Source organism: Diplotaxodon limnothrissa, linkage group LG5 (genome assembly GCF_057381915.1).
Source record: "Diplotaxodon limnothrissa isolate DT_005_m linkage group LG5, D_limnothrissa_male_GT1.1, whole genome shotgun sequence".
In the NCBI taxonomy this organism is placed as follows: domain Eukaryota; kingdom Metazoa; phylum Chordata; class Actinopteri; order Cichliformes; family Cichlidae; genus Diplotaxodon; species Diplotaxodon limnothrissa.
This window is the reverse complement of record NC_140600.1, coordinates 7,605,897-7,631,838: the sequence shown is the minus strand read 5'-3', so window position 1 is coordinate 7,631,838 and position 25,942 is coordinate 7,605,897. Positions and strand designations below refer to the sequence as shown.

At 42.1% G+C, this 25,942-nt stretch overlaps 1 protein-coding gene across 1 annotated transcript in view; it reads left to right on the top strand.

Annotated features, from left to right (window-relative positions):
* The window catches only part of sox13 (SRY-box transcription factor 13), a 48,268-nt gene extending 22,602 nt beyond the window's left edge, over positions 1 to 25,666 (top strand). Inside the window, exons 2-14 of the mRNA XM_085353732.1 lie at positions 7,129 to 7,345; positions 7,481 to 7,583; positions 9,283 to 9,369; positions 11,549 to 11,721; positions 12,115 to 12,183; positions 12,314 to 12,428; positions 14,820 to 14,896; positions 15,461 to 15,626; positions 16,131 to 16,249; positions 18,814 to 18,919; positions 20,538 to 20,708; positions 22,850 to 23,066; positions 25,339 to 25,666. Coding sequence (XP_085209858.1) covers positions 7,130 to 7,345; positions 7,481 to 7,583; positions 9,283 to 9,369; positions 11,549 to 11,721; positions 12,115 to 12,183; positions 12,314 to 12,428; positions 14,820 to 14,896; positions 15,461 to 15,626; positions 16,131 to 16,249; positions 18,814 to 18,919; positions 20,538 to 20,708; positions 22,850 to 23,066; positions 25,339 to 25,624 — 1,905 coding nt within the window. The 5' untranslated portion in view covers position 7,129 and the 3' untranslated portion in view covers positions 25,625 to 25,666. The remainder of the gene's footprint in view (positions 1 to 7,128; positions 7,346 to 7,480; positions 7,584 to 9,282; positions 9,370 to 11,548; positions 11,722 to 12,114; positions 12,184 to 12,313; positions 12,429 to 14,819; positions 14,897 to 15,460; positions 15,627 to 16,130; positions 16,250 to 18,813; positions 18,920 to 20,537; positions 20,709 to 22,849; positions 23,067 to 25,338) is intronic.
* Positions 25,667 to 25,942: the final 276 nt, after the last annotated feature.

Here is a 25,942-nt window from a genome sequence, read left to right as displayed (position 1 = left end):
AACAAAGTATGTCGTTCAGCCAGTCCATGGGCTATTCTTGCTTGTGTCACTGTTGGTCTGTCAAACTGCTGAAGCGAAAAGTGACGTTCTAACATACAAAGAGCTGAAGTGGAACAAAGAATTAAACTATGCAAAGTGTCCACTGCAGCCACTGTCTGTGCTTTTCATGCTGTACTTTTGATCTTTAACGTCTTTTCACGCTTCTTCCTTGTCAACCAATCAGCATTTGGCAGACGCTTAAATCACGTTCGGAGCACTGCATGGGGGGACCCTGAGGGCCAAGAACCCTAGAACTCTAGAAGTACAGCAGTGGCATTGTGCAGTGTTCCTCTTTTTTAATGATCTGCCAGGCCTTTACTGCAGCAGCTTTCAGTTGCTGTTTGTTTGTGGGCCTAACCCTAAAGTTTAGTCATCAACAAGTGCATGCTCATTTGGGTTAAGATCAGGTGACTGATTTGGCCATTCAAGAATATTTGACTTCTTTGGTTTAATAAACTCCTGGGTTTCTTTGGCTGTATGTTCTGGGTCATTGTCCATTTTTATTATGAAACACTGCCCAATCAGTCAGACACAGTATGTCTCTGAACTCCTCAGAATCTGTTCGGCTGCTTCTGTCCTGTGCTACATCATCAATAAACACTAGTGTCCTGGTGCTACTGGCAGCCATGCACACCCAAGCCATTGGGCTTTGGACCATGAGCTGTTCCACGCCTTCTCCATATTTTTTTCTTGGCATCATTCTGGTAGAGGTTAACCTTGGTTCCATCTATCCAAAGGATATTTTTCCAGAATTGTGTGTTGTGGTGCTGACTTCATCGGTGCTTTCTGTCTTTCTCAGAATGTAACAAACGCTGTATCAATGCTGTATCAATTTCTCAGAAGGGTTTTTTTCTGTTTTCTCACCTTAAGGGTCGATCGTGGCTCAAGAGTTGGGAGTTGGGAGTTCGCCTTGTAATCGGAAGGTTGCCGGTTCGAGCCCCAGCTTGGACAGTCTCGGTCGTTGTGTCCTTGGGCAAGACACTTCACCCGTTGCCTACTGGTGGTGGTCAGAGGGCCCGGTGGTGCCAGTGTCCGGCAGCCTCGCCTCTGTCAGTGCGCCCCAGGGTGGCTGTGGCTACAATGTAGCTTGCCATCACCAGTGTGTGAATGGGTGGATGACTGGATATGTAAAGCGCTTTGGGGTCCTTAGGGACTAGTAAAGCGCTATATAAATACAGGCCATTTACCATTTTACCATAAGGGTGGCTTGTTTCACCTGCATGCAGAGGTCCTTTGACCGCATGTTGTCTGTTCACAGCAAAATCTTCTAACTCAAGCACCACACCTCAAATCAACTCCAGGCCTTTTACTGCTTAATTGATAATGACATAACAAAGGAATTGCCCATACCTGCCTATGAAATAGCCCTAATTGTGCATTTACTTTTGGTCCCTTTAAAAAAAGGGTGGCACATGTTAAGGAGCTGAAACTCCTAAAACCTTCTTCCCATTTGAATGTGGGTACCCTCAAATGAAAGCTGAAAGTCTACACATCATCATGTCCATGTCTATTATATAACTATAATTGGAATATTTTTCAGTAAACGTGAAAAAAACAACTCTTGGCTGCTCTGAGGTCTGTTTCATTGTGATTTCTTAGCAGCATGTGGTGAGCGCCTATAAAAGCTGAATAACACCGTAGGTGGTTGAAAAACAGGCCTCAATCAGATAACCTTAGAAGAAGCCAGTGCTATTTAAGTCATGCAACACACCGCATATATACATGTATGCACAAGGTCAGGTTCCACGTAGGTGCAGTCAGTACAGATAGGCTAAGTGTGTGTTTAACTAGAGAGAGATGTGAAGGCAAGCGATAACCTGATAACCTTGACTGGTTTGCATTGTTCACCCTAAGGCACAAATTGTATTGTTTTTGAAGTACCTTTGTGCTTGTAAAAATGCTTGCACCTGGACGCACATTCCTCGCTGACAACAACAGTGCGGCCTTCTGAGATTCTGTGCATACCTCTGCACTTGCTGACACACACACACACAGAGTATGTGCAGAGGCGTGTGAAAGCCACCTGTGGCAGCTCTGCGGTCCAGCCCCTGTGGAACGTGAAGGGAAGACCCAGGAATAACTTGCTGTGTGGGACTCAGCTCGGTATGTTGCCACTGCCGCCTGCGCACAACCCTCCAACCCCCTCTCTTCCGGCAATCAGCCCCTCGCCACCACATGGACGGTGACTGCTGCGGTTTTCGCTTATAACAGTTTCCCACCTCCATCCCTCCACAATCGTTCCTTCCCAACACCCTACAAAACTACACACCACAGCTGAAAGCAGACGTCAGACAGGATTAGGCTGATGAACAGTGTTGTGGGTTTGAAGCTGATGGTAACTTTTCCCAAATATGACAGATAACAAATGCAATCAGGCAGTAAAATTTGAAGCAAAATCACAGTTGTTGTTTTTTTAATATGAAAGATATACAAATGAGTGTGATATCATCTTTAAACCAAGAGTAATCAAACAGGTGGCAACAAATGAGTTCAATTGCTGGTGATCCCCCTGCTTGCAGGTGTGTTTATTGTGCTTTTTAGTTACCGTCAGCTGTGTAAATTAGATTTTCTTTTATCGCTTTGTGATTTGAAAACACAACGAGTCATAAATGCAAACACATTCACACAGGTTTAGAGCCTAGCCAGGCAGGTGGGTTTGTGTTAAAATGCACCAACAACATTACTGTGTGTTTCCTAGAGTGCTGGAAATGTGTTTTTCATGTTGCTTGGCGTTGGCAGAGGGGCCGGTCAGGAGCTTCGGGAGTGTTCCCAGAGGGCCGCGTAACTGTTGAGCTGGTGTTCTCATAAACAAAATATGTTCATTAAACTCATCAGGTAAGTAAGGGACGTGTCTCACTTTACAGGGTTGACACTGCAGCCTTTGTAGAATTGCAAAGGGAAATCGCCCTCTTCAAGTTGGTCCAAGTTGTCATTATCCTTTCTCAAGAGGTCATAGGAATCCACGTCATCTGCTGAGAAAATTAAGTGTGGCATTTATTATCGACGAACTGAATTTATAGTTCAAGACAAATATCAATCTTTAAAGATTTTTTAATCTAGTTGTCAGGATTTCCTAAAAAAACAAGCTCATAGTAGTGAGTGAAATTCAAGTGTTTAGCTGTTTATTCTGCCAATTTCCTTGAAGATTAAATTAAACATTATTCCAGTAGACAAAGTATCTCAATAGTTTTCTGTGGTTATTCTTGCACCACATAATAACCTTAGATTTGCTTGATGTTGCTTGCTGGACTAGTACCAACTGCAGAGCAACTGCACCCATTGAGTTTTTCACCTGAATTATGCTCCGTTGCAGACATGTACAGCTGACGGCCAATTATTCATTCCTGTTATAGTTCTTTGAAATCTGCCACCTGGAGCGTAGTGTAGTTGGTGCATTGCGATGTAAATTATCTGCAGACAAGTCCTTGTGGTCTCAGGAAACAAACAGACTTCACGGACGTTCCTGCAAATGCTTGCACTCTCTATCCATTACTTGGAGCTAAAATCAGACTGTAAACAACTCTTCTGTGACCACATGGCAGCTGAGTTCGGTGCACAACGTTTCTACCTGTGTTTTGTAGCTTTTAACACACACACAGACACACAAACGCATGCATATACATCACTGAGGTTTGGAGTCTTGGACCCTGGCAGACAGGTGGCTTTGTTTGGAAACACAGTGTGCAAGCTAAGGGGGGGGGGGGGCACTAATCATTATTATGCTTTCCGCAGAACGGTGGCGCTTTTTTTTTTTTTTTTTTTTTTTTGCCATGTTCCTGAGTTGGTCGGCACATTCCGCTGGCATTGTTATCCGGCCTGTTTCCTGCGGCCGGCGGCTTTTGTCAGCCTCTCCCCCATTGTCTCGGCTTCCTTTGTTCCCCGGCTCAAACAATGGCTTTTTTTCTGCCTCTTTATATATATGTGCACTTTTTGCCCTTGTGTGTTCTGTTTGTTTTGTTCTGCTGTCTGCTGTGTTTTTCTTTCCTCCTGCTGTAGAGCTGGGAAATAACACACGTATGCACACAACCCTGAGTTGATTTGTTCAAGTTCACTCTGGTTCAAACCTCTCTCACTCAACCTGTCCCCTCTTCAGTTTTCTGCTTTTCTTCCTCACTGAGGCGTTGTCTGTCTCCCTCCCCTATAACCTCTCATTATTCACTGTCACAAACTGAGGGAGACACACACACACACACACTTTAACACAACCACCACCTAACTCTCAAAACTGAATTCAGGAGTCACCTTTTTTTCTTAAATTTACCACCTCAAAATTAGGGTTTCCTTTAAGAGGCAGAAATGTCACAAATTGATTTAGCTATTTGTAGCAATTATTAAGTTATAAGCAGGATATAAGAAAATTGTATCTAATTATGGAAAACCAATAAGAATCTTTTTTTTTTTTTTTTTTTTTTTTTTTACAAAAGTCCTTTTTAAAATTTTAGATATGCTAAAACTTGCAAGAGTAATAAAAAAGTACATATTTCGATTGCTTAGAGTCAGGGTTTAGGGTTAGGGATATCACTAATGATGACTTAAACCTTGGAGGGATAATGTGAGGTACTACTGATGTGTAAGGCTGTCCTGATACTGTTTTTTGGGCTTGGAAGATGTGCCTGATGAGCATTGGGAGAGACTGGGTGCTGACGGAGGTCAGGCAGAATAGCTGATGACCGGTGACCGCGATGCTGGTCACCGGTCTCTCAGTGACGTCATCAGCGAGAGACCGGTGACCAGCATCGCGGAGCATGACGTCCGAGCGGCACTGAGGAGAGTGAACACAAGGAAAGCGGCGGGGCCAGACGGCATCACCGGCCGTCTGCTGCGCTGCTGTGCTGACCAGCTAGCAGGTGTGTTCACTTACATCTTCAACGAGTCCCTGGCGAAGTCTGTGGTCCCCACATGCTTCAAAAGATCCACCATCATCCCTGTGCCCAAGAACAGCAAACCCTCATCCCTGAACGATTACCGGCCAGTTGCACTGACCTCGGTAGTAATGAAGGTGTTTGAGAGGCTGCTGAAGAACATCATCTCCTCCTCCATCCCAGACACCACAGATCCGCTGCAGTTCGCCTACAGATCCAACAGATCCACAGAGGATGCCATCGCCCACGTCCTACACACCACTCTCAGCCATGTGGACAAGAAACAGGGTAACTATGTGCGAATGCTGTTTGTTGATTACAGTTCAGCGTTTAACACAATAGTGCCCTGCAGACTGTTCACAAAGCTGAGGGATCTGGGACTCAACAGCCGTCTGTGTGCATGGGTGTTGGACTTCCTCACTGGCAGAACTCAGGTGGTGAGGGTGGGCAGGTGCTTCTCCAACAGCATCACCATCAACACAGGAGCCCCTCAGGGATGTGTCCTCTCGCCACTGCTCTACTCCCTCTACACTTCAGACTGTGTGGCCACCCATGGCTCCAACACCATTGTGAAGTTTGCTGACGACACAGTGGTGTTGGGTGCCATCTCCAACAACGATGAGGCGGCCTACATGGATGAAGTGAAGAATCTGGCATCGTGGTGCCAGGACAACCACCTCCAGCTGAACGTCAGCAAGACCAAGGAGCTGGTGGTGGACTTCAGAAGGGGTCAGCACAGAGACTACAAGCCCATCATCATCAATGGAGCTCCAGTGGAGAGGGTGCAGTCCTTCAAGTATCTTGGTGTCCACATCTCCTCAGACCTGACATGGGCTGCCCACATTCAGGTCCAGACCAAAAAGGCTAGGCAGCGCCTGTATCACCTACGACAACTGAGGAAGTTCAGGGTCTCTCCAAAGATCCTCAGGATTTTCTATACAGGCGCTGTGGAGAGCATCCTCACACAGAACATGACATCGTGGTTTGGGAACAGCTGTGTGAAGGACCAAAAAGCTCTCCAGAGAGTGATCCGTACAGCAGAACGCTGCTGCAGGATTGCTCTCCCCCCGCTTCAGGACACCTACACCAGGAGATGCCGGACTAGAGCAGCGCAGATACTGAAGGACCCGTCCCATCCTGACAACAAACTGTTCCAACTTCTGCAATCTGGTAGAAGGTTCCGCATCTTCCGGGCAAGGACAGAGAGACTCAAGAGGAGCTTCTATCCCCAAGCCATCCGTGCCCTAAACACACACACCCGCCCTCTCACATCATCTATAATTGACTGAGACAGGACTCTCTTCCAGACACTCTAAACCAAGGCACAATGTACACTTCAATTCCTTTAATTTTAAATATATTTATATTGTCTATCCTGTAAAATAGTCAGATGTCTATTCATATTAATGTACAGAATTCACCTGCTTGCTGCTACTACTGCACATTCACCCAGTGTATATACTATATGTCTGTATATATATATATAATGTTCTTCCTCTACACCCCCCCCCCCCCCCCCCCCCCCCCCCCCCCCAATTTTTGCACATGTCGAGGAGCGTGTCAGGCTACATTTCACTGTGTGTTATACTTGTATAACTATGCATGTGACAAATAAAGAACCTTGAACCTTGAACCTTGTAAATGTCACAAAACAAACAAACGAACAAAAATGAATATCCAAAACCCTAAATGGCAACCAAATGGTTTGGCTATCTGAGAGGTAGAATATTTGTGTGCATGCCTGTAAAAGTAACAGCAATCAAAATAATGGGGAAACAGCTAAACCGAATTATTTTTGGAGTAAAAGATCGCATAAGTGTTGGTATCCAGTATAAATGCTCATAGTACTCATTATTTATTATTCACAGCTTACACCTCTTTGCTTTAATCATGCTCTATAGCAGTATTTGATTACAAACTTCTGTTTAAGACCATATTGTTTATTTTCCCTATGACCGTTCATAAAGCTTCATAGTTGTAAGAGTCTCTAGCCCAGTTGCCGACACACCTCTAAGGATTCCTTTTTCGTCCTTAGCTTTAGTCTAAATAAAATATCTGAACAGCAAGGGATGAAATTTTCCACCAACAAATTTTCTATTATTTTTTCTTCTTTGCTGTCAATATGTTTACTCCCAAATCTAGAACTGGGAGATGATTACCCAGTGCCCAAACCTCACCACACCCAAATGACAGCTAGTATTGTGTATTTTTTTTTGTCTTTCAACAGAATGGTTGAGCCCAGCCCTCCAGCACTTCACATTCACTCCAGTGGGGATGTCAACATGGCAGGCGTTGGTGTCAAAGTAGAACGTGAAGACTCTGGGGGAGGGGCTGCAATGGATACCAGCGGCGAACTTCGTAAAACGTCTCCTTCGCGTGATTGGTCAGGAACTCAGCCCCTCGAGGCTCGCCAGTTGACCCCACCACTGTCTCGCTCCCCTTCAGTAAGGATTACGAAAGGCATGACAGGGAATTTTAGGAAGTCAACAATGTGTCATAGATTGGTATATCAAAATATAAAGTATATTTGCATGTTCTTGGTGAGATTTTAATTGAGGTTCTCTTTTCTGTCCTGACAGGAGGGATCTCCAGGGAAGGACCTGCCTCACAGACAGAGCCCCATGGGACTGAAGGAACCTAGGATGCATGATCGATCAGAGGGACAATCCAACTTGAAAGAAGGTCTGTCAAAAGCAAACGCCATTTCAAAACTTTATTTACAACCACAGAGGTGCAAACCGAGAGTCAGTTCTGTCTGCCATGGTGTTGATGTTCATTAGCCTATTGAATTAATACATATTAATAATATGTAATTATAGGATTCATTGCTAGTTTTATTATTTCTTGATTGTTTGATTGCGTGCTGTTTTTAACTCAAGAGAAAGTTTTATTTGTATCATACTCTTATTTATAATTTACTTGGTGACTGACTGTACCATTATGGGTTGATGTCTTGTGCTGGTTTTATCTGTTTACCCCCAGTAGAGTTGTTGTTGCTGTAGCAACAGCTCACAGGGATCGGAATAAAGAACAAAGTCAACCTCCCAAGAAGGAAAGAAACTGTCCTGCTATTAGGAGCAATTTGGGGTTGAATGTCGAGTATTTACCAGGAGCATTTCATTTAACAGGGTGGCCCTAATGTTAGTCATTGAAACTTGCTAAGTCAATTTAGCAAAGTACTTTATACATACATTAATTTTACTTACAAATGTTCTGCAAAGAATATTTTCCCAGTTTTATAAGAGACAGCACAAATACTCGCAGACAGCCAGATACCGACAATTAGATGATATCATTGTCACGCCTGCCTACAAGCATGAGGCCTGAAGGTATAAGCTTAGCAAAACAAGCTTTAGTCACTGACATGTAAAGTATGTCATTTTTGACTCGTGTTTTATGCAAATATTGAATGTGTGTTTTGCTTGTATAATGCCAGTTTACAGCAACGGTCGTATGGTTAGTAGCCAAACCAGGATTAGACAACTGTGGGAAGGAAGAACTCAATTTTAACAGGAAGAAACTTATAATATATTATTATTAATTATTATTATTAATATAAAACCAGGCTCAGGAAGGCATAAATACTTAAGTTCATTAAAATTGTCAGTTGTGTATCTTGAGAGTAACGTTTTAGATCCAAGCTGTTTGGATGTTAGCATGTAGTCGGATTGGCACTTAACAGTTTTGCCTCAGTATTTACTGGATTTCAGACAGTATCAATTCAGCCCTCAGCCTTTCTCTTTTCTGCACCTCAGTGTTATTACCTTCTGTGGGAGTCTTTCTCTCTTACTCGCACACACGTCCATATAATTTTCCCATCTCAGACTTTGATGACTCCATATCTGACGTGTTTGAGAGCGCTACATTCTGCTGCTATTCAGCATTAAACAATGCAGTCTGCTTAAAATCGATGTGTGGAAGTGATGGTTTGTCTCACAAAGCGGGGGTGTTGTTTGGATTCCTGAACGAGTTCAGGGGCTTTTTTTTTTTTTGTATGTGTGATTGTGTTCAATTTCTTTGGTAGGGAGTGAAGGGCTTCTCTCTGAGCCGCGTGCAAGACTCTCGTTGCCCTCTAGTCTTTAACCAGCCTGCACTCCTTGCCTTAAATCTTTCTCAAATTTGCTCCAGTCACTGACCTTGAATTGTTCTCTGTCCAAATATTGATCCACTCAAACACTCAGAACTTCTCCCTGATGCACAAACAACCTCTGCCCTTCGACACCTCAAACGTCTTCTTCAATCAATGCCATTAGAAAAGCAGAAGAGAGGCTCAGAAAGTAGTTTAGTGTTAGATGTATTTTATTTGACAGAATATATTTTTCACGCCATCTACTGCTGCCCACTGCGGTCCCGCTGAGTACCATTAGTGTTCTCTTAACAGTGATGCCTACCATTGAGAAGCTGCTGAATGCTGACTGGAAGGACAAACTCCTGGATAAAAGCACAGTGGGGTCAGGACAGCTGAAAGGTTAGTTTCAAACACTACAAATGTTGTACATATACAATTAGACCGTATGAATTACAGCTTTTCTATTCTATTTCTCATTTGTTTTATCAATTTAAAAGCATCATATATAACAGCTTGGTGCATACAGCAGCATGTGGCAAACCATTGGTTTGACATTTAGATGGAAGATATGTAGATATTTCTTCTTCTACCTCTTTTTAAAGGTAAAACATAACCAGTGTGTGTGTGAAGGCTTAATTAACCCTAAATTTTCACCCATGCGAAAGTGAATAGAATAGAATACAATAGAATAATCCTTTAATTGTCCCACAAGGGGAAATTTTTCTTACATATTTACATTAAGGACAAAGTGTAGTGATGGCGTTACAAAACTCGTGTGTGTGTTCTGGGGTTAACAATGTAATATTTATCATATGTACAGTGATAACACACACACACACCAGTGAAATCCAGTGCTGGCTGTCACTGTGCCCGTCTCACTGATATAACCACACTCACAGCACATGTGTGCTGCTGTTATCTCAATCATTTCACTGAATTATTTGATCCCTTTTTTTAGTATTTGTTTGCACATGAATGTAATGATTATCATAAACCCACATTTGCCACACCATGTTTACCACTTGGTAGAACTGAGCAGAGAGATAGCAGACTCTAGCTGCTCGGCAGTCCTGGGTCTTCTTTTCAGCGTTTTTTGTTTCACCTTGAGGCATTAGTTGTGCCTCTCCAGATGTGCAAACTGATAAATTCACCTCTGTGCCATCAGGGATGCAAACTTTTCAACTGCTTGCTCATAACAAGCTGGATGGTCCTTCTCATTTTTAGACCAGAGGAAGTGGCATTTGTGATTTTCAGAATTTCGATTTGTCTGATCTAACAACAGTTTCAGTCCAGCTTCAGAAGGCCCGAAGATAGACGAGCATTCAGAGGTGGCCTCCTGCCTTGTCTCTTGTACACAGAGAATCCTCCAGAATCGCTGAATCGTTTAATGATATTATGTATATTTATAATCTTTCTGACTTTGCATTCAGAAACATTATTCTGAAATCTGTAGCTGCAGTTTTTTTACAGATTTGTTATCCTCTGATGTACTTCTTGGAATCTCTGAGATGCTCCTTGTATAACCAGTCATGTTACTGACCTCCTGCCAGTTAACCTAACTGGAAAGTGCTTCCCCAGCTTTGGTGCTCCCATCCCAACTTTTTTTTGAGATGTGAGATATTTTGAAGTTTTACAGTTTCTCAGCTCAGACATTTAATGTGTCTCTACAGTGAATAAAAGACAAGTTTATGAGATTTACATTTGACACATTTTTGGAATTGGCTTTGTAGTTTTGGCAGCGATGAAAGATTCATTTTCATAGTGAGGACGCGTCTGTCCTGCAAACATTATCTACAGTTTCTGATCTAAGCAGTTTGGTATAACAGCTTGTTTCTGCAAAATGGGGAAAAAAGATGCTTATCAGTTTCAACCCTTTCAACATCCTTTTCTAGCAGTTATGAGATTACAAGATAGCAATTGATTTTGAAATATAGGAAACATAAAGCAACATGTTACGAAGAAGCTTCAGGTTTTTTTCTTTGAGATTTTGGTTTTTCTGAATGTGTGAAACTTGACCCACGGAGGGTGTGAGGAGATAAAAGACAAGATATTACATTTGAAAATGATCCTGTGAAAGTTAGAAAGGTTTTTGTGAGATTGAGAAGTTTGTTATTATAACAAGATGTTTTTAAAAGAGGGAAAGTTTAACATTAAAAACTTTGCTGAAAATATTGTTTTGTGGAGGAAAAAATTACCTTTTTAGGTAATTACAAGAAATTTTTCTCAGTCTCATAAAAATGACAAAAGTTTTGTATTTTGTGAAATTTAATTTAATAAAAGCAAAAATATCTTTTTGTAAAACTGAAAAATATTATTCACCATAAAAATATGATTTTTCTTTTATAAAGAGAAGAAAAGCTTCATGTTTTGAGAAATTTTGTGGGAAAAATGGGAAAACATGAGAGGTTATATAACAAAACTGTAAGAACAAGAAGAGAATAGTATTTTTTTTATCCCTCCGGTATAATAATGGTGATAGTTGGAGACATTACTAAAGCAAAAACGGAATAAGAAGGAATAAAAAAAAAAACGGCCTTATCCTGCATAAAAACACAAAGCCTCCCACTCCTCCCACCAGGTACCCCCGAATCTCTGGCAGAGAAGGAGCTCCAGCTGTTGATGATGATCAACCAGCTGAGTGGTCTGAGGGAGCAGCTCCTGGGAGCCCACTCTGAGCAGAGAAACATGGCCGCCCTGTTGCTGGAGAAACAGCAGCAGCAGATGGAGCTGGCTCGGCAACAGCAAGAACAGGTATCTCTACCAGATCTTTGCATCACTCACCCAGTTCAACAGAACATGCAAACATGTGGACATCTCAAAACAAATTTCTGTCTCTCTGCTGTGTATTATCTTGATAAAGAATATAAAGGGCCTTTCTGACCAAACAGACGAAAAGCCCCTGTGTGCACTGGTGCTTGTGTTCTTGCTCCATACAAACACTAGGCAAATTAGATGGCCGAAATTGAAAAAAGATCTTTGTCTAATGTGCCTTTTTTCACACAAGTCCACAGAAGGAGAACACCGCACGCACTCGCCAGCTTTTTTCTGGGAATAAATGAACCGCCGCATGCGTGCGTCATGGCTGATCGTTAGAATTTATACAGGCTAGCGCTCACTTGTGTGTCTCGTTTTTCTGTGTCTCAGATCGCCAAGCAGCAGCAGCAGCTCATCCAGCAGCAGCACAAGATCAACCTGCTTCAGCAGCAGATCCAGGTCAGCTCCTCTCACGACCTTTCGCACATCTTCCTGAATCACTTCAAGGAGCAGAGTGGGAGATTAATAAATGAATGTGTGAGACGGATGGGGCTTGTCTGTAACGTGCACGTGTCCTGCTCTGTCCCAGCAGGTGAACATGCCCTACGTGATGATTCCAGCTTTCCACCCCACCACCCAACCCCTCCAGGTCAACTCTGACCCCCAGATGACCTTGCCACTGCAACCGATCCCCTGCAAGCCGAGTGAGTAATCAAGTGGAAAGGTTTCAGTTTTATTATTATTTATTTTTTCATATGCAGGCTGACAGCAGTGCAGCATTAAAAGAAAGCTCGGAGCTGCTTTGTTGGGGCAGAGTTGTTGACTCAGGCTGTGGGATCTAGGAACACCGCTCTGTATCCGTAATTTTAAGGAATATCAGGCAAACACTGCAGACATTTCTAGCAATGGCAGGCAGGCTTTTGAAACACTGGAAAGTTATGACGGCAACAACAAGGTAATATTCTTTCTAACATTATGTAATCTTTAATCCATCACTCATATTTAAACATGTTTGCAACCGTATAAAGTAACTTTCAGAGAAGTGTCCTTTAACAACCTCTGGGCTGACCTGTGTGAAGGGCATTCTGCCTCCACAGAGTAATGCATTACTTTATTCCTTGGGTTAAAAAAAGTAATGAATCATGTGTAATACGTTACTTTTACTGAGTAATAAACACAACACTGACACTGATGGTCCATTTTAGTCAGAGAAACTCCCAGCAAATCAAAGTATTTCTGGAGGGCTCAATAAGGTCATGCTGTATACTACATTCTTCTTCAAATACTGCTGTGACCTGCTAATAATCCTCCAAGGATTCCCTTGATTTAGTGAACACTGTGTTTTGTCAATTCATTCAAAGCCTTTTCTTATGCACCCTGTTGTGTGGGAAGAATGAACACTCTACTTACCAATGACTGCAAGCTTTGAAGGCCAGAAACTTTGTGCTGAAAAGATATCTCCATCAGTACAGCTCCATAAGTTGCCATCCCTGAGTGTTTATGTACTTGAACTCAGGGGCTATTTTATAGGAACTAGAAAGGCATCCGTGAGACTCCAGTGCAACAGTGCTTGAATGTACCTTTCAAACACGTATGCTTGTACAGTTAGCAGGCTATTGAGGCCACGGCTTCGAACGCCACAGCTTTGTAGAAGCTTGCTTTCACCAGCCTTAAAAGCTGTGCTTGTGGATCTTTTCAAACTTAAAGACACAAGGCCAGTCTTTAAAACAGTGTAGGTGGAATTTAAGGATAGCCATTATATCGAGAAGCGCACGTGTGCGTGAGCGGCTCTGAATGTTTTGACACATGAATGTAAAATGTGTCGGAGTGCTGGGCTGTGTAGAAGAGGTCAGCAGTAACCAGAGCGTTTTTAAAAACAATATGCATGGAGTGAAACTTTGAGCCCTTTGCTTTCATTTTGCTCAGATCTTTTATTTGTTTGGACATTTGCATGTAACCTCACGTATCAACTGGACATTGTATTTTGGGGAGATTCCCTGCAACTCCCACTTGGCCATGCGCAAATTATGTTAATTCTCAAACTGTAACAAAACATCTACTGTCTCAGAATGACTGTATCACTTACTCACGTTATTATTCAACCTTAGCTGAATAAATGCTATATCACAAATTTATCTTGGCAATAGTTTGAGATTTGCCATTGGAGAGGTGATATTGCCTTATCCTCTGCACTCGATATTCTGTATAAACAAACTGCCTTCGTATTATGGTGGATTCATGGCTAATGATGCTGGAAGTGAACATTTAAATGCTAAAATGAATGTAAGGCTGTAGGACAGGGATGTCCAACAAAGACAAAGAAACCACTTTAATTACTTTGGTGTGGCGTGTATGGCAGTGTTGGGATGGGGTGGGTTTTTTTCAATAGGAAAAGCTGTAAAACTTATGAAAATACCGTTAAAAGCCCAGAGTCTATGTCTTCCTTCACACTTTCAAAAGCCGTCCACTGGGCCAGATTAGAGTCTTTGCATTTCATCCTAGATAGTCCTCAGTGAGTGCAAGTTAATGGAGGTGAAGAGCTGAAATAAACACCTGCGCTACATAAAAAGGCCACATAACATTTTAGTTTTTACAAGTATGCTATTGATCATGTGTCTGAGCTTAACAAAATTAGGCTAATGTCCTTTTTTCTTAAGCTCTGAGTATACTCTCCACGTCTGCTGTGGTCCGCTTGGGTCTGATGGGTCCACGTGACATAAATTTGGTCATCAAGGGCGAGGGTCCGTGCATATGTTTTGATGACTGCGTGGATTTTACCACTAAGCCTTTACAGTGCACTACACCAGCTGAGCATGAGTCCCAGCCATGGAAGGCTGCTTGGCTGTTGTGGCTCCAGCTGTCAGTGTCTGCAACAGGCTTTACAGTGAAGCTAATTTTACCCATAAAATGCTAGCATGTTGCTTGGTCCGTTAGGATGGTAACTAAACAATTTTTTTAACAGGCTAATGATAATAGTAATGCTAATAGTTTTACTTTTAAACTTGGTTCTGTCTAAAACTGCTGTTCGTTCTTAACCCTTAAATCGATGCATTAAGAATGGTCATTTATTTATTTTTAATTTTAACCTTTCACAGCTATGGACTACTCCATGCAGCTACTGTCAAACACTCACCCCACCCCCGTGAAGAGAAGCAGTGGTTCCCTCCGACAGGTACAGTATCACTTTATTGTGCATACCTTGTCCAACTCACTTCTTTATATGAGCACATTACTGAGAAGTCAGGGAATTATGGCTGTGTTTGCTTGCTGTATGGTGTGCGTACCTTCTGCATGTGTGTGGTTTTAGGAAGCTTAAAGAAAGTGAAGTCTTCTGGAGCGAACAAATAATATCCTTTTCTGGTATTTGGGAGGCTGAAAAGCTTTAGGAATACACCACACCCTCTGTTGAAGGTTTAATGTGTGTGGCCATAGGTGTGTGTTTTCTCGACGTGCGTGTGTGCTTGTGTGTGTGTGTAAATGTAGTGCGACTCGTGTTCTCGGGTTCTCAAGCAGGGATAGATCAACATAGCTTAAATAAACAAAAGGGAAGAGAGGAGGAGGATAACTTGAAGACAAAAGACTAAAAAAAATACTACAAAGGTGTGACAGATCTGCTCCGACATGCCAAATGTGCCGTGCATAGCTGGAATACACGCACACCCTTGGCCTTTGCGGTTTCACCTGAATATGTCGAAGTAGCCCCACCCCTGCTCATCTGCTCTTGCTGTGTGTTTAGGAAGCAAGTCAGCCCTTGAACCTGACCTCCAAGCCCAAGGGTCTGGAGCTGGGGAAGACACCCAGTCCACAGAGCCTGGAGCTGGGATCACTGGCGCTGCAGGGGGCATACAGACCCAGAGATCTCCAGAGAGAGATCTCCCACAGTCCACCACGATCTGCGCTCAGTGAGTTGCACACAGTCACACTGCTTTGCATGGTAAAGCATTAAAGCATTTGACGTTAACCTGCAGCACATCATATTTCCTGTAGATCTATTCACTGTTGATTTAAGGAGACTGAGCACAACGAACATAACTTTTTTGACTTTAGTGCGACAAACTAAGCATTAATAAAGGACGCTCAGATACTCATAAACAGTTATTCTCTATTTTGTATAAAATACAGTAAATACTGAGCAAGTGGCTGAAATGAATTAAAACTTTGTGCAGTCGTCTTTTTCCACAAGAGGATGATTGCATTCTTCAACTGTCATTTCCAGCAGCAGGATATGAAACTAATCATCATCTGTAGGTGACTGTTCATAAGATCCGTGATGTGTTTCTAGAGGAGGTCTTCTGATGAGAACTGACACTTTACCTTCCTCTGTCTCATTTTCTTTTCCTTCATCATCATAATTATCTTGGTCCTCATTTTGTGCTCTCCTCTTCGTGCTTTGTTTTTGTCTGCAGGTTTCCTGGGAGACGGCGACGTGGTCACCCAGGCTATCCACGATGCCCAGCAGCTCCTGAGGAGCCACGGCAGTGCGGGGCGGGAGAGGGACCGGGAGAGAGAAGTTGGTGGAAAGCCGGTGAGCTAATGTTTAAACTCCAGTTAGAGCGGTGTGTTCGAGCCACTTTAAGACACGGACTTCGTTCTGGAAATTGCCATTGTACATACTGTGCCATTTTTAGGTTAGGTTTCACTGTAGGCTATCTCTAGTAACACTGTGGCATATAGCCTACAAATGCACAAAACACACACAAAGAAACTTAATACGTGTTTTGTGTCGTAGCATTATCTCAGTCTCTTACCTGAGAATTCTTCACATCACTTTACAGTGTTTCCCACACATAGACTTTACTTAGGGCCCACCCAGGTATCCTGAAGGCCACCCAAGTATATTTTGCAATTTGTTTTCATTTTTTCGTCTGTCCGAGACCACATGAATTTGTACTGGGCAGTCAACTCAATATTATTTTTTAAATTTGTCTCTGCTAGCTAGCTACAAAAGTGCTTCCATCCCAGTGTTTTCCTATGGATGGGTTGCCTTTGTGAAGTCTAGATCAGCGGTCTCCAACCCCCGGGCCACGGACCGGTCCGTGAGTCGTTTGGTACCGGGCCGCGAGAGTTGAGGCTCGGGTGTGAAATTTATGGTTTTCAGGGTTTTTATCGTTTTTAAAAAAAAAAAAAGTTTATATCGTTAACTCCCTGGGTTTTTCCCCGTGTGTTATGAATAAATCTTTTTTTTGGTACTGGTACTGGTTTTATTTTGTTGTATTTATCCGCAATACCTTAAAGGCCGGTGCGTGAAAATATTGTAGGACATAAACCGGTCCGTGGCGCAAAAAAGGTTGGGAACCGCTGGTCTAGATCATAGACCTGCCCCCGTTCTGGCCACACGGGGGCAGTAAAAACATGTCGCAGATTAATGTTGCTTTGGTGATATCCTTCCACATATTCCTTTGTCATAGTGTGTTGTTTTTTTCCAGTGTTGCCACAGAACCATAGTCATAGTCATAGAAATCTAAATATTAGCTATCTTTTAGTTCTGCATGTCTCCACCAACTTCTGTCAATAATAAATAATTAATGAACTTGTAATTTACAAAATAAACATCTAATAAATAAAACTAGGGACTGAAATCACAAATTCTGTAGGATAATTTTTCCCAACGCTTCTGACTGGCTTATAAGTGTGGATTAAAAATACATATATATATATATATATATATATATATATATATATATATATATATATATATATATATATATATATATATATATATATATATATATATATATATATATATATATATATATATATATATATACACACACGCTAACCTTTCAGCAACATTCGCATTCAGAAGTTTTTTAAGAACGCAGACCACCTGCCTAAGGCCTGAGTCGAGGCAGGCTGGCGATCACCTCATAACCACTGGTTGCTGGAAGTTGCCAGGAGGTTGCCAATCGGTCTTTAGACCTGTGTGTCCCTCTCTTTGTTTGTTACAAGTAGCTGATATATTTATCCAGTTCCACAACCCGACGTCCATCTTTTATTTAAAATCTATGAAATTAAACCAGCACAGCTTCACATAATGTTGTACAGAACTGACTGTGTTTGTGTGCTTAATCACACCACTCAGTTTACGTTAGCTGTATTAAAATAAATATATGGACTCCTGATGTAAACGGTGTATTGCTCTTTCTCTGGTCGACATTTAGAGGTTGGTTTAGGGTTACATGGTGCTGCGCTCCTCCTGAGTATCCAATAGATCCGCACCCACATGCAGAAGCACATTATTACAGCTTAAGTCAGCTGAGTAAACTGTAAACTGCTGTTTGTAAGTGCTACTAGACTATCTCAAAATTGCATATTTTGTTCGAGAACCTGCTGTTTATTTTGTTTTGCTTCTTGTGAAAATGGTCTTCTATTGGGTTCTTACGTTTTTGTTCTTTAAGGTGGCTAAAGCTTTGGTCTCTGCTCCGTCCTAAGCAACAGCTGTTGCAGCCTTACAATACCACAAAGGCCTCAGTGTGGCATTGACTGAGCCACCTGCCCTGTCTCTTTGTCCACAGTAATACTGTAATCTGTGGCTCTCCTCCTTCTCCTCCTCCTCCTCTCCTCCATTATCCTGCTCCATCTCGCCTTGGCGGCTGTGTTAACACCAATACTGTTGACTGACCTATTTTGGTATTGCGCTTCACACCGCTGCATGTGGATGAATAGCGTTTTACAGCGCGGGGAATGGTCGACAGATAATACGCTGATGGTGTGGTAGTTTTGCAAATTCAGAGTTGCCACATTCCCGTCCCTGCCTTGTCTTCTTTACCTTTCCTCCCTCCAACAATAAATACCATTCTTCCTCCTCCATAGTGTTGTCATTTCCTGTCTTTGCATTTACAGCTCTGCATTTAAGCAGCGGCTGATATGGTGAGCGTGCCATGTCTTTACCTTAAATAGCACTCCAGTGTAACACGTGTGCCATGAACACTCCTCTTCGACATTAGGTCACCTTTTTTTTTTTTTTTTTTACTGCAGTGCAAATTTAAATCGTCTCTTTGTGCTGGTGTGTGAATATTTGTCTGACTTTAGACCATTTCTGAGTTCATATGTCTTTGTTTTTTCTTTTTGTTCTTTTAATGTCTGCAGGATTTTAAGGTTTCTCCTCGCAATGAGAGGATGTCTCATAGTGAGAGAGGTGAGAACAGACATGGCCTGCCGTCCACTGAGGACCACCTCAGCAGTGATTCTGAGGGTAGGCATCCCTGAAAAAGTCTGTTTAATGCCTATCTGTGTTTTGCCAAGTTGTTGTTGTAATGAGACCAACATTTGTTACGCTGCCCTGATAGCTTATTATATCATTATGGTACCCATCCATTTATCTTTGTCATTATATTCAAATATTTTATTTTATTTGATTGAGTCATATAATTTTATTAAAATTAGCATTTTTTTCTCCATGGAAGTAGCATGCAGTATAACCTGTTTAGATTGACCTAGATTAGATTGGGTGGCTTTAGCTCGGACGGTAAAATAGGTCATTTGCTAATCAGAAAGTTGGAGTTTTGCTCCAGTCTGCAAGACACTGGACCCTAAGTTGCTTTTTGATGCGTTCATCAGAGTGTGAAAGTGTGTGAATGCTACATAGAAAGTGTTTAAGTTAAAAAAGTGCTTGTATAAATGTGTATGAATGTGTGAATGAGGTATGTTGTGTAAAGTGGTTTGAGTGCTTAAGTAGAGTAGAAAGGTGTTATAGAAGAAGTCAAGTCAAGTCAACTTTATTTGTCAATTCTGCCACATGTACAGGACATACAGAGAATAGAAATTTCGTTACTCTCAAACCCTAGATGAACCAGTCCATTTACCATTTAACAGATTGCTAGCAGGCATGAGAACGCTAGAGAAGCCACAAAGTGAACACTGAAGAAGTTTCTTTGAAGTCAATTCAGGTTTTTTACATAGCACCAAAACACCTCAAGGCACTTTGTGCTTATTTGCAAGGAGTCACCACAAGAGATACTAGATTTGGCAGATTTTTTGCACCAATGTAACCTCTGATGCAAACTCTAAAAGATTAATGTCTCCTTCTGAACTCTAATCAGGAACCTTCCACATGTTAGGCATATGCCTATATCATTACACTATAGAGCTAATCGACACAGCAAGTGCTAACTTTAATTTTAGCACTAAAAGGTGCTAATTACCTAGTGTGACTTTAACTTGAATTCTGGCTCCCTTTTGTCCAAGCTAATAGTCTGCAATACTGCCCATTAAATTACCTGTTTTATCGCTCCCCTAAGCGCCACTGTCAAAATCTAGCTAGCTAAATGCTCATCTGCATTGCCTAGAAGCAACCAGGCAAGCTCATGTATGCAAGCTAATATTAGCTTACTTCCATATTGGAAAAATACTAATCAAAGGCATTACTGTCACTCAGATGTTGATCTCGGTAAAGCAACCACTTGGCTAAATCAGGAGAGCCTGTTTAATGTTGTTTGTTTCTGGGAAATAGCACGATTAGCAGAAATGTTTTCTTCCAAACATGCTTTATTAATGTGCCATCAGAATATGGCACATACATTTAAAGATGAAAATACAATATCCAAGACCTTCAGATTTAGCTTCATCAAAGTAATAACCTTATCGTTGTAAAGCTTAGTAACTCCTGTCTTTGGTTTAAACGTCAGGATGGAGAATGTGAATCATATGAAATTGGATGTTTGTGGGTGAAGAGAAACTTTCACCAATTTTAGTGTTGCAAGAAAAAAAGGTTAATATTCAGACATGCACCACTTACAGCAAGAAACAAATAGCTATTCCTCTATATATTTGTAACATATTTACAAGCCAGCCTGTACCCTTGTTTACTGTAGGTACCCTGAACGTTTCGGTCCCAGGCGGCTACGCTGAGGCACGGCCGCCTCCCTCCTCAGGCCACATAAAGAGACCCATGAATGCCTTTATGGTGTGGGCCAAGGACGAGCGCAGGAGGATCCTGCAAACTTACCCTGACATGCACAACTCCTCCATCAGCAAGATCCTGGGTGAGAGCAGCACTGGTTAGGGGTGGGTTTATGTCTCTATTCTGAGACCCTGCCTGGCACATGTGAGGCAGTAAAGACCCACCTGCTTCTTCACACACACACACACACACACACACACACACACACACACACACACACACACACACACACACACACACACACACACACACACACACACACACACACACACACAGGGATGAATCCCTTTCCCTCAAACAAACATTTACATTCCTTTGTATTGTAGAGAGTTTGTGTGTCTATCTTTCACACAGACACACATAAAAACCACTAATTTGCTTAAATACATAGTACTGATTACTTGCCTAATACTTATCTTTCAATGCAAAAAACACAGTTTTGACCACAACCCTAAACATGCTGCTTTTTGACCTTGAATTATTTCAAAGTGTTTGCTTTTGAATAACCTTTATGGAAGCATCAGGTAGTTTGTGGCACAGAAACTAATAGGTAATTCTGCCTATCACCATATACTATGAGTTAGCTTTAACCAGTCAGATTCAATTCAATTTTATTTATATAGCGCCAAATCACAACAAAAGTCGTCTCAAGGCGCTTTATATCAGTGAATGTGAGAGAGCGTGATCGAGATAGTTAGTTAAAAAACGAAACGGGAAAGAAAACACGAAGAAACGGGGCTTTGCATATCATGAGATTTAGATGTGTGGATCTTTTTGAGGGCAGCATCAGTGCAGTCTCCATTCACTACAATTTGATTTATGTTCTCTGTAAAGAGAGACTCAGAGTATTTTAACAGGAATTTTCAGTGTTAAAAATTAGGGGCATGACTAAGTCAAGTCTGAACACAAACGCATATTTTTAGAAATGAAGTGAAAGAATGGTTAGAAAGGAAAGATGAGATTCTTTGGAACTTGCTGGGGAATCAGCAGCTTTTTAGGTTTTCTTCAGTCTTGAGGTAATCCTTTGAGAGTTACCAGTAAATGCAGTGATAAATAAACTTTCCAAAATGTAAAGGAACACGTGTATGACGTCTGAGTCTAGGTCATCAGCATAGACTAACCCTTTATTTTGGGTGATGGCCCAAAAATGTGAACGTGTCAGTTAGAGTAAATTTCTTTTTCACTTTATTGCCAATAATTGGGAGAATAAAGTAATAAAGGCAAAAATGACACATTCTGGTAGTCTGATGTTAGTGTTGGGCTCATCACCAGTGATGAATTAGACTGCAGAGGTACCAGAATTAACGGCCTGAATCTTTCGCCAATTTTACTTTCTCTTCTTAAGAAAGACTTAAAAATAGTGGCACTAATGTCCCCCACTGTGACGAACCAAAAAAGAAAATTGCTGTATTTAGGTAGGACTGTAAAACCCCGATAACTAAACCTCATAATTAAGAGATATTTTTTCTAATATCCAGAAGGAGGGCTACTGCAGCCTCTTTTTGGTTATATTTTGATGTTAACACTGTAGCAGCGTCCTTGGGAAGACTCAAATAGGAAAAGAGCTATCATCTAAGATAAGTGAATGTTGATGGGAGTTTAAAGGTGCATAAAAAATGAATAAAATCTGCTTGAAACTTTTTGTCGAAATCTGAATGAATGAGAACAAAAATGAAACCACGTGGGCCCGACAAGCATTTTAAGCTTCCTCTCTTGCATAACCATTCTGTTAATGGATTAACAAAAGGAGGATCCGAATGAAGGACAATGCAAACCGGATACCAAACAAAAGGGCAAGCTTTCAGCAGCTTACTTAAACTTACAGCAGAGAACAATGAGGGGGAAGAAAACTCCAAGGTTGGGTTAATCGAGAAACGGGAATCCAGGAGAGTAAACAGATGGAAAAACTGAAAGAGTGACAAAAAGACTGAAGGTGAGACGGGATAAATAAACAGGGATCTAATTGGGAACAGGTGGGACAATGAGGGCAGGGCTGATGATTACAAAGGAGGGGAGACAAAAAGGAAGTAAAATAACAAAAGGTGTGCAAGGAAAGATAATTACCAAAGTAAGACAACATGTAGATGCAGGCAGAGTAGCACATAAAACACGGGACAAATGCTTCAAAAACCCCACAAGAAATGAAACATGGCGAGCCATGACAGCTTCTGCTGCTGGAGAACATGAACTCACTCCTTTGTGTTGATGCGTCTTTGTCTGTAGGCTCGCGGTGGAAAGCCATGTCTAACCAGGAGAAGCAGCCTTACTACGAAGAGCAGGCGAGGCTGAGCAGGCAGCATCTGGAGCGCTACCCCGATTACAAATACAAACCCCGACCCAAACGGACCTGCATAGTGGAGGGACGGCGGCTGCGGGTGGGCGAGTACAAGGCCATGATGAAGAGCCGCCGGCAGGAACAGAGAGGGACCTACGGGCACAGGTAGAGTCTGAGCAGCTTTGAGAAACAACTTGCGAAAGAATTTGTCCCTGGCAGAAAAACACTGACAATTCAATCCCCTGACAAGAGTTTGTGCTGCACCTCCACACACTGGAGACAATGCTTGCAGCTCTCAAAGCCCCCCCTTTTTATCCTCCTTTATTCTTGAAGACACAAACAAAAGTGGAGTACTGCAACTGCAGCTGGGCTGTTCACTGTGTCCTCGACAATGAATAGAATCCCTCTCTATTGGTCCCTCTAACTCCTTCTAGTTAAGCTGGAGGAGTTGGAGGCTGGAAATGTTAACAGTGATTGTTTTGGAGTGCTTTTCTGTTTCACTCTTGTTTGTCTTTGCTTTAGCACATGTAGCCTCTATTAGGCTCTTTATAGAAACAAAACATCAATATCAGGGTGTCACACTGGCCTAAAGCTTCAATCCTGTTTCTTTCATATTGAAGACACTGGTAGACTGACTGGCTCGTATACTTATGAAGGAGAACAATACCGGCCTAATGTGCCATTGGGTTTTACCATTTTAGCGTTAAAACAGCTCTAACCTGTTGAGGCCTGGGCTCCAACAGGACCTTTAAAGGTGCTCTGTGGTGTCACGCACCAAGATACCAGCAACAGAACCCTTAACTCCTGTAAACGGAGAGGTGGAGTCGCTGCGGATCAGACTTGTTCGAGCACTTACCCTTAGACTCGGTTGCTGGTTTAGGATCTGTTGACAAGTATTCGGCATGGCCGAACGGGAGCGCTCCGGGAGCCTTGCCCGCTCGGAGATGATCCAAAACAACGATCTGATATTTGTCAACATTTTTTAAACCATTAAAGGTGGCTTATTAAAACATAGATTACAAAAAACAACTTACTGCCATGAAGCGTGACTACAGACGCTTCACCCAATCAGCGCTTGTGATGTTGAAACAGATCGGCTGCCATGGCAGCAAAACATACACACACGCATACAAACAACACAGACGTGAAAATGTAACGTCCAGTTTTAAAATATATGCATTTTACACTCTGGTGTTACAGCTCTCATGATATTGTAATCTGTGTTTATATATACTGCCTGCTTAGCACTACCTAAAAAACCAAAGCTAAGCTAACTCTTAGCTAAACAACACTAAACATATTTGGTTTGGAGGGGGATTAGCACAAATATCTAGCTTTAGCTAATAAATTAAACACTCTACTTTTTGATGTTTAGCTGGTTGGTGAATGGTTGCTGCCAATCACTATCTAACTGATTGCCAAGCCCCATTCACACTAGAGACCTGCCACTAACACCAGTAACCACCGTTTCCTAAGGGATACTGTGTCAATCCGGTTGTTCAGTGATGACGCGACGAATCCTACTTCCGGGTCTAAAGTAGTCTGCGTTTAATATGGCTTTTGTGTTGTTAACATGTTTAATGTTATGTATTTTCTTCTATTTGATCTCAAAAAGCTCCTAAAACAGTCAGTGATCCCTGTTGACCTCCCTTGGCTTTTATTACCACTAATCATTTATTTAAGCTCAGTTTTTAAAACCTTAGGATGTAACTACAGCCCAGCCCATGCAGCAGTATATGAATGACTAACCTCGTATTGTGGATGGATTATCTAAGTTGTTCTCCTGGCTGAAGTTTGGTCCTTTTACAGCATCCTGCCATGCAATTACATTTGTTCCTGATCACCGAGAACACTCACGTTAACTTTTATCGAGTGGAAAAAAAGTTAGCTTGTTTATATTATGCTAACATAGCTGTGTCGCTAGCGGTCACGTAGCACATCATTATATACCAGCTAGCCCAACTTCAGTAACCCTACAAACGTCACTGCTGTTTAGTTTTCTGTCTTCATTTATGCTGAAAGTGATAGCAGAGCTGTACGTTTTAATTTGTTTCCAAAACCCCGCAGTCAGGACATGCTATATTGTATTTAGATAGAAGCTAGCGAGCTAACTCCCTGCTAACTTCTAACTCCGTTAAATGTCATAAATTCCGTTTTCATGGATGCCTGGATGTTAAACTCAATTGTTACACCTGGTAGAGCAGAACGCTGATCATTTTATTAAAGATGAAAGACTTTAGACAGTTTTTTCAACTCTCAGTAATGCCACAGTGATCGTTTGATATATGGACCTGCAGCGGAGTTTAGGTCCAGACACGGCTAGTGACGTCAGACTGAACAACCGGATATCAGCATTTTAAAGCCCTTGATTAACTTTTTCATTGACAATAAATGCCTCAGAATATCTGAATATACGTGTCACTTCCTGTCTTTGCAGTCAAACGGAGCCACAGCAGATCCATTACCCCCACAGTGATGGCCAGTACCCGGGGGGTAGCAGCTCGGTCTCTGTCGCTACCATGCCTTTTCACCCCGCGCTACTGGAGCATTACCTGCCGCAAGTCCCGCCCATCCCTCGCAGAGCTGAGGGACAGACCACACCCACCTCTCTGCCTAGGGAGAGAGAGCGGGAACGCAAGAGGGAGCGACCGCCATACAGCGAAGGAGAGGAAAGTGATGGGGGAGAGAGGAGTGAGGGGGAACTGGTGCTCCTAACGGACTAAAGAAAGGCAACTGGTAGAGGAGCCAGGAAAAGGAAAATTAAAGATGAGGGATAGGATGAGAGGGGAGGGTAGCTGAGGTGGGCGGGTTGCTCTTTGATGAATGACAGTCAGAGAGGAGGAATGGAGGATGAACTAAAGAAATGGTGAGGGAGTGTGTGAATGGGGGAATAAAAAAGTAAATGTCATACTCACCCCGTTGTAAATTAGCCTATTCTCCAGTAAAACCTCGCCTACACAAACGCATAAAGGCAAGCTTTTATCATTTCCCGTTACACGTATCATGTCATCACATGCTTTGTGTCAAAACTTTGGAGTTAT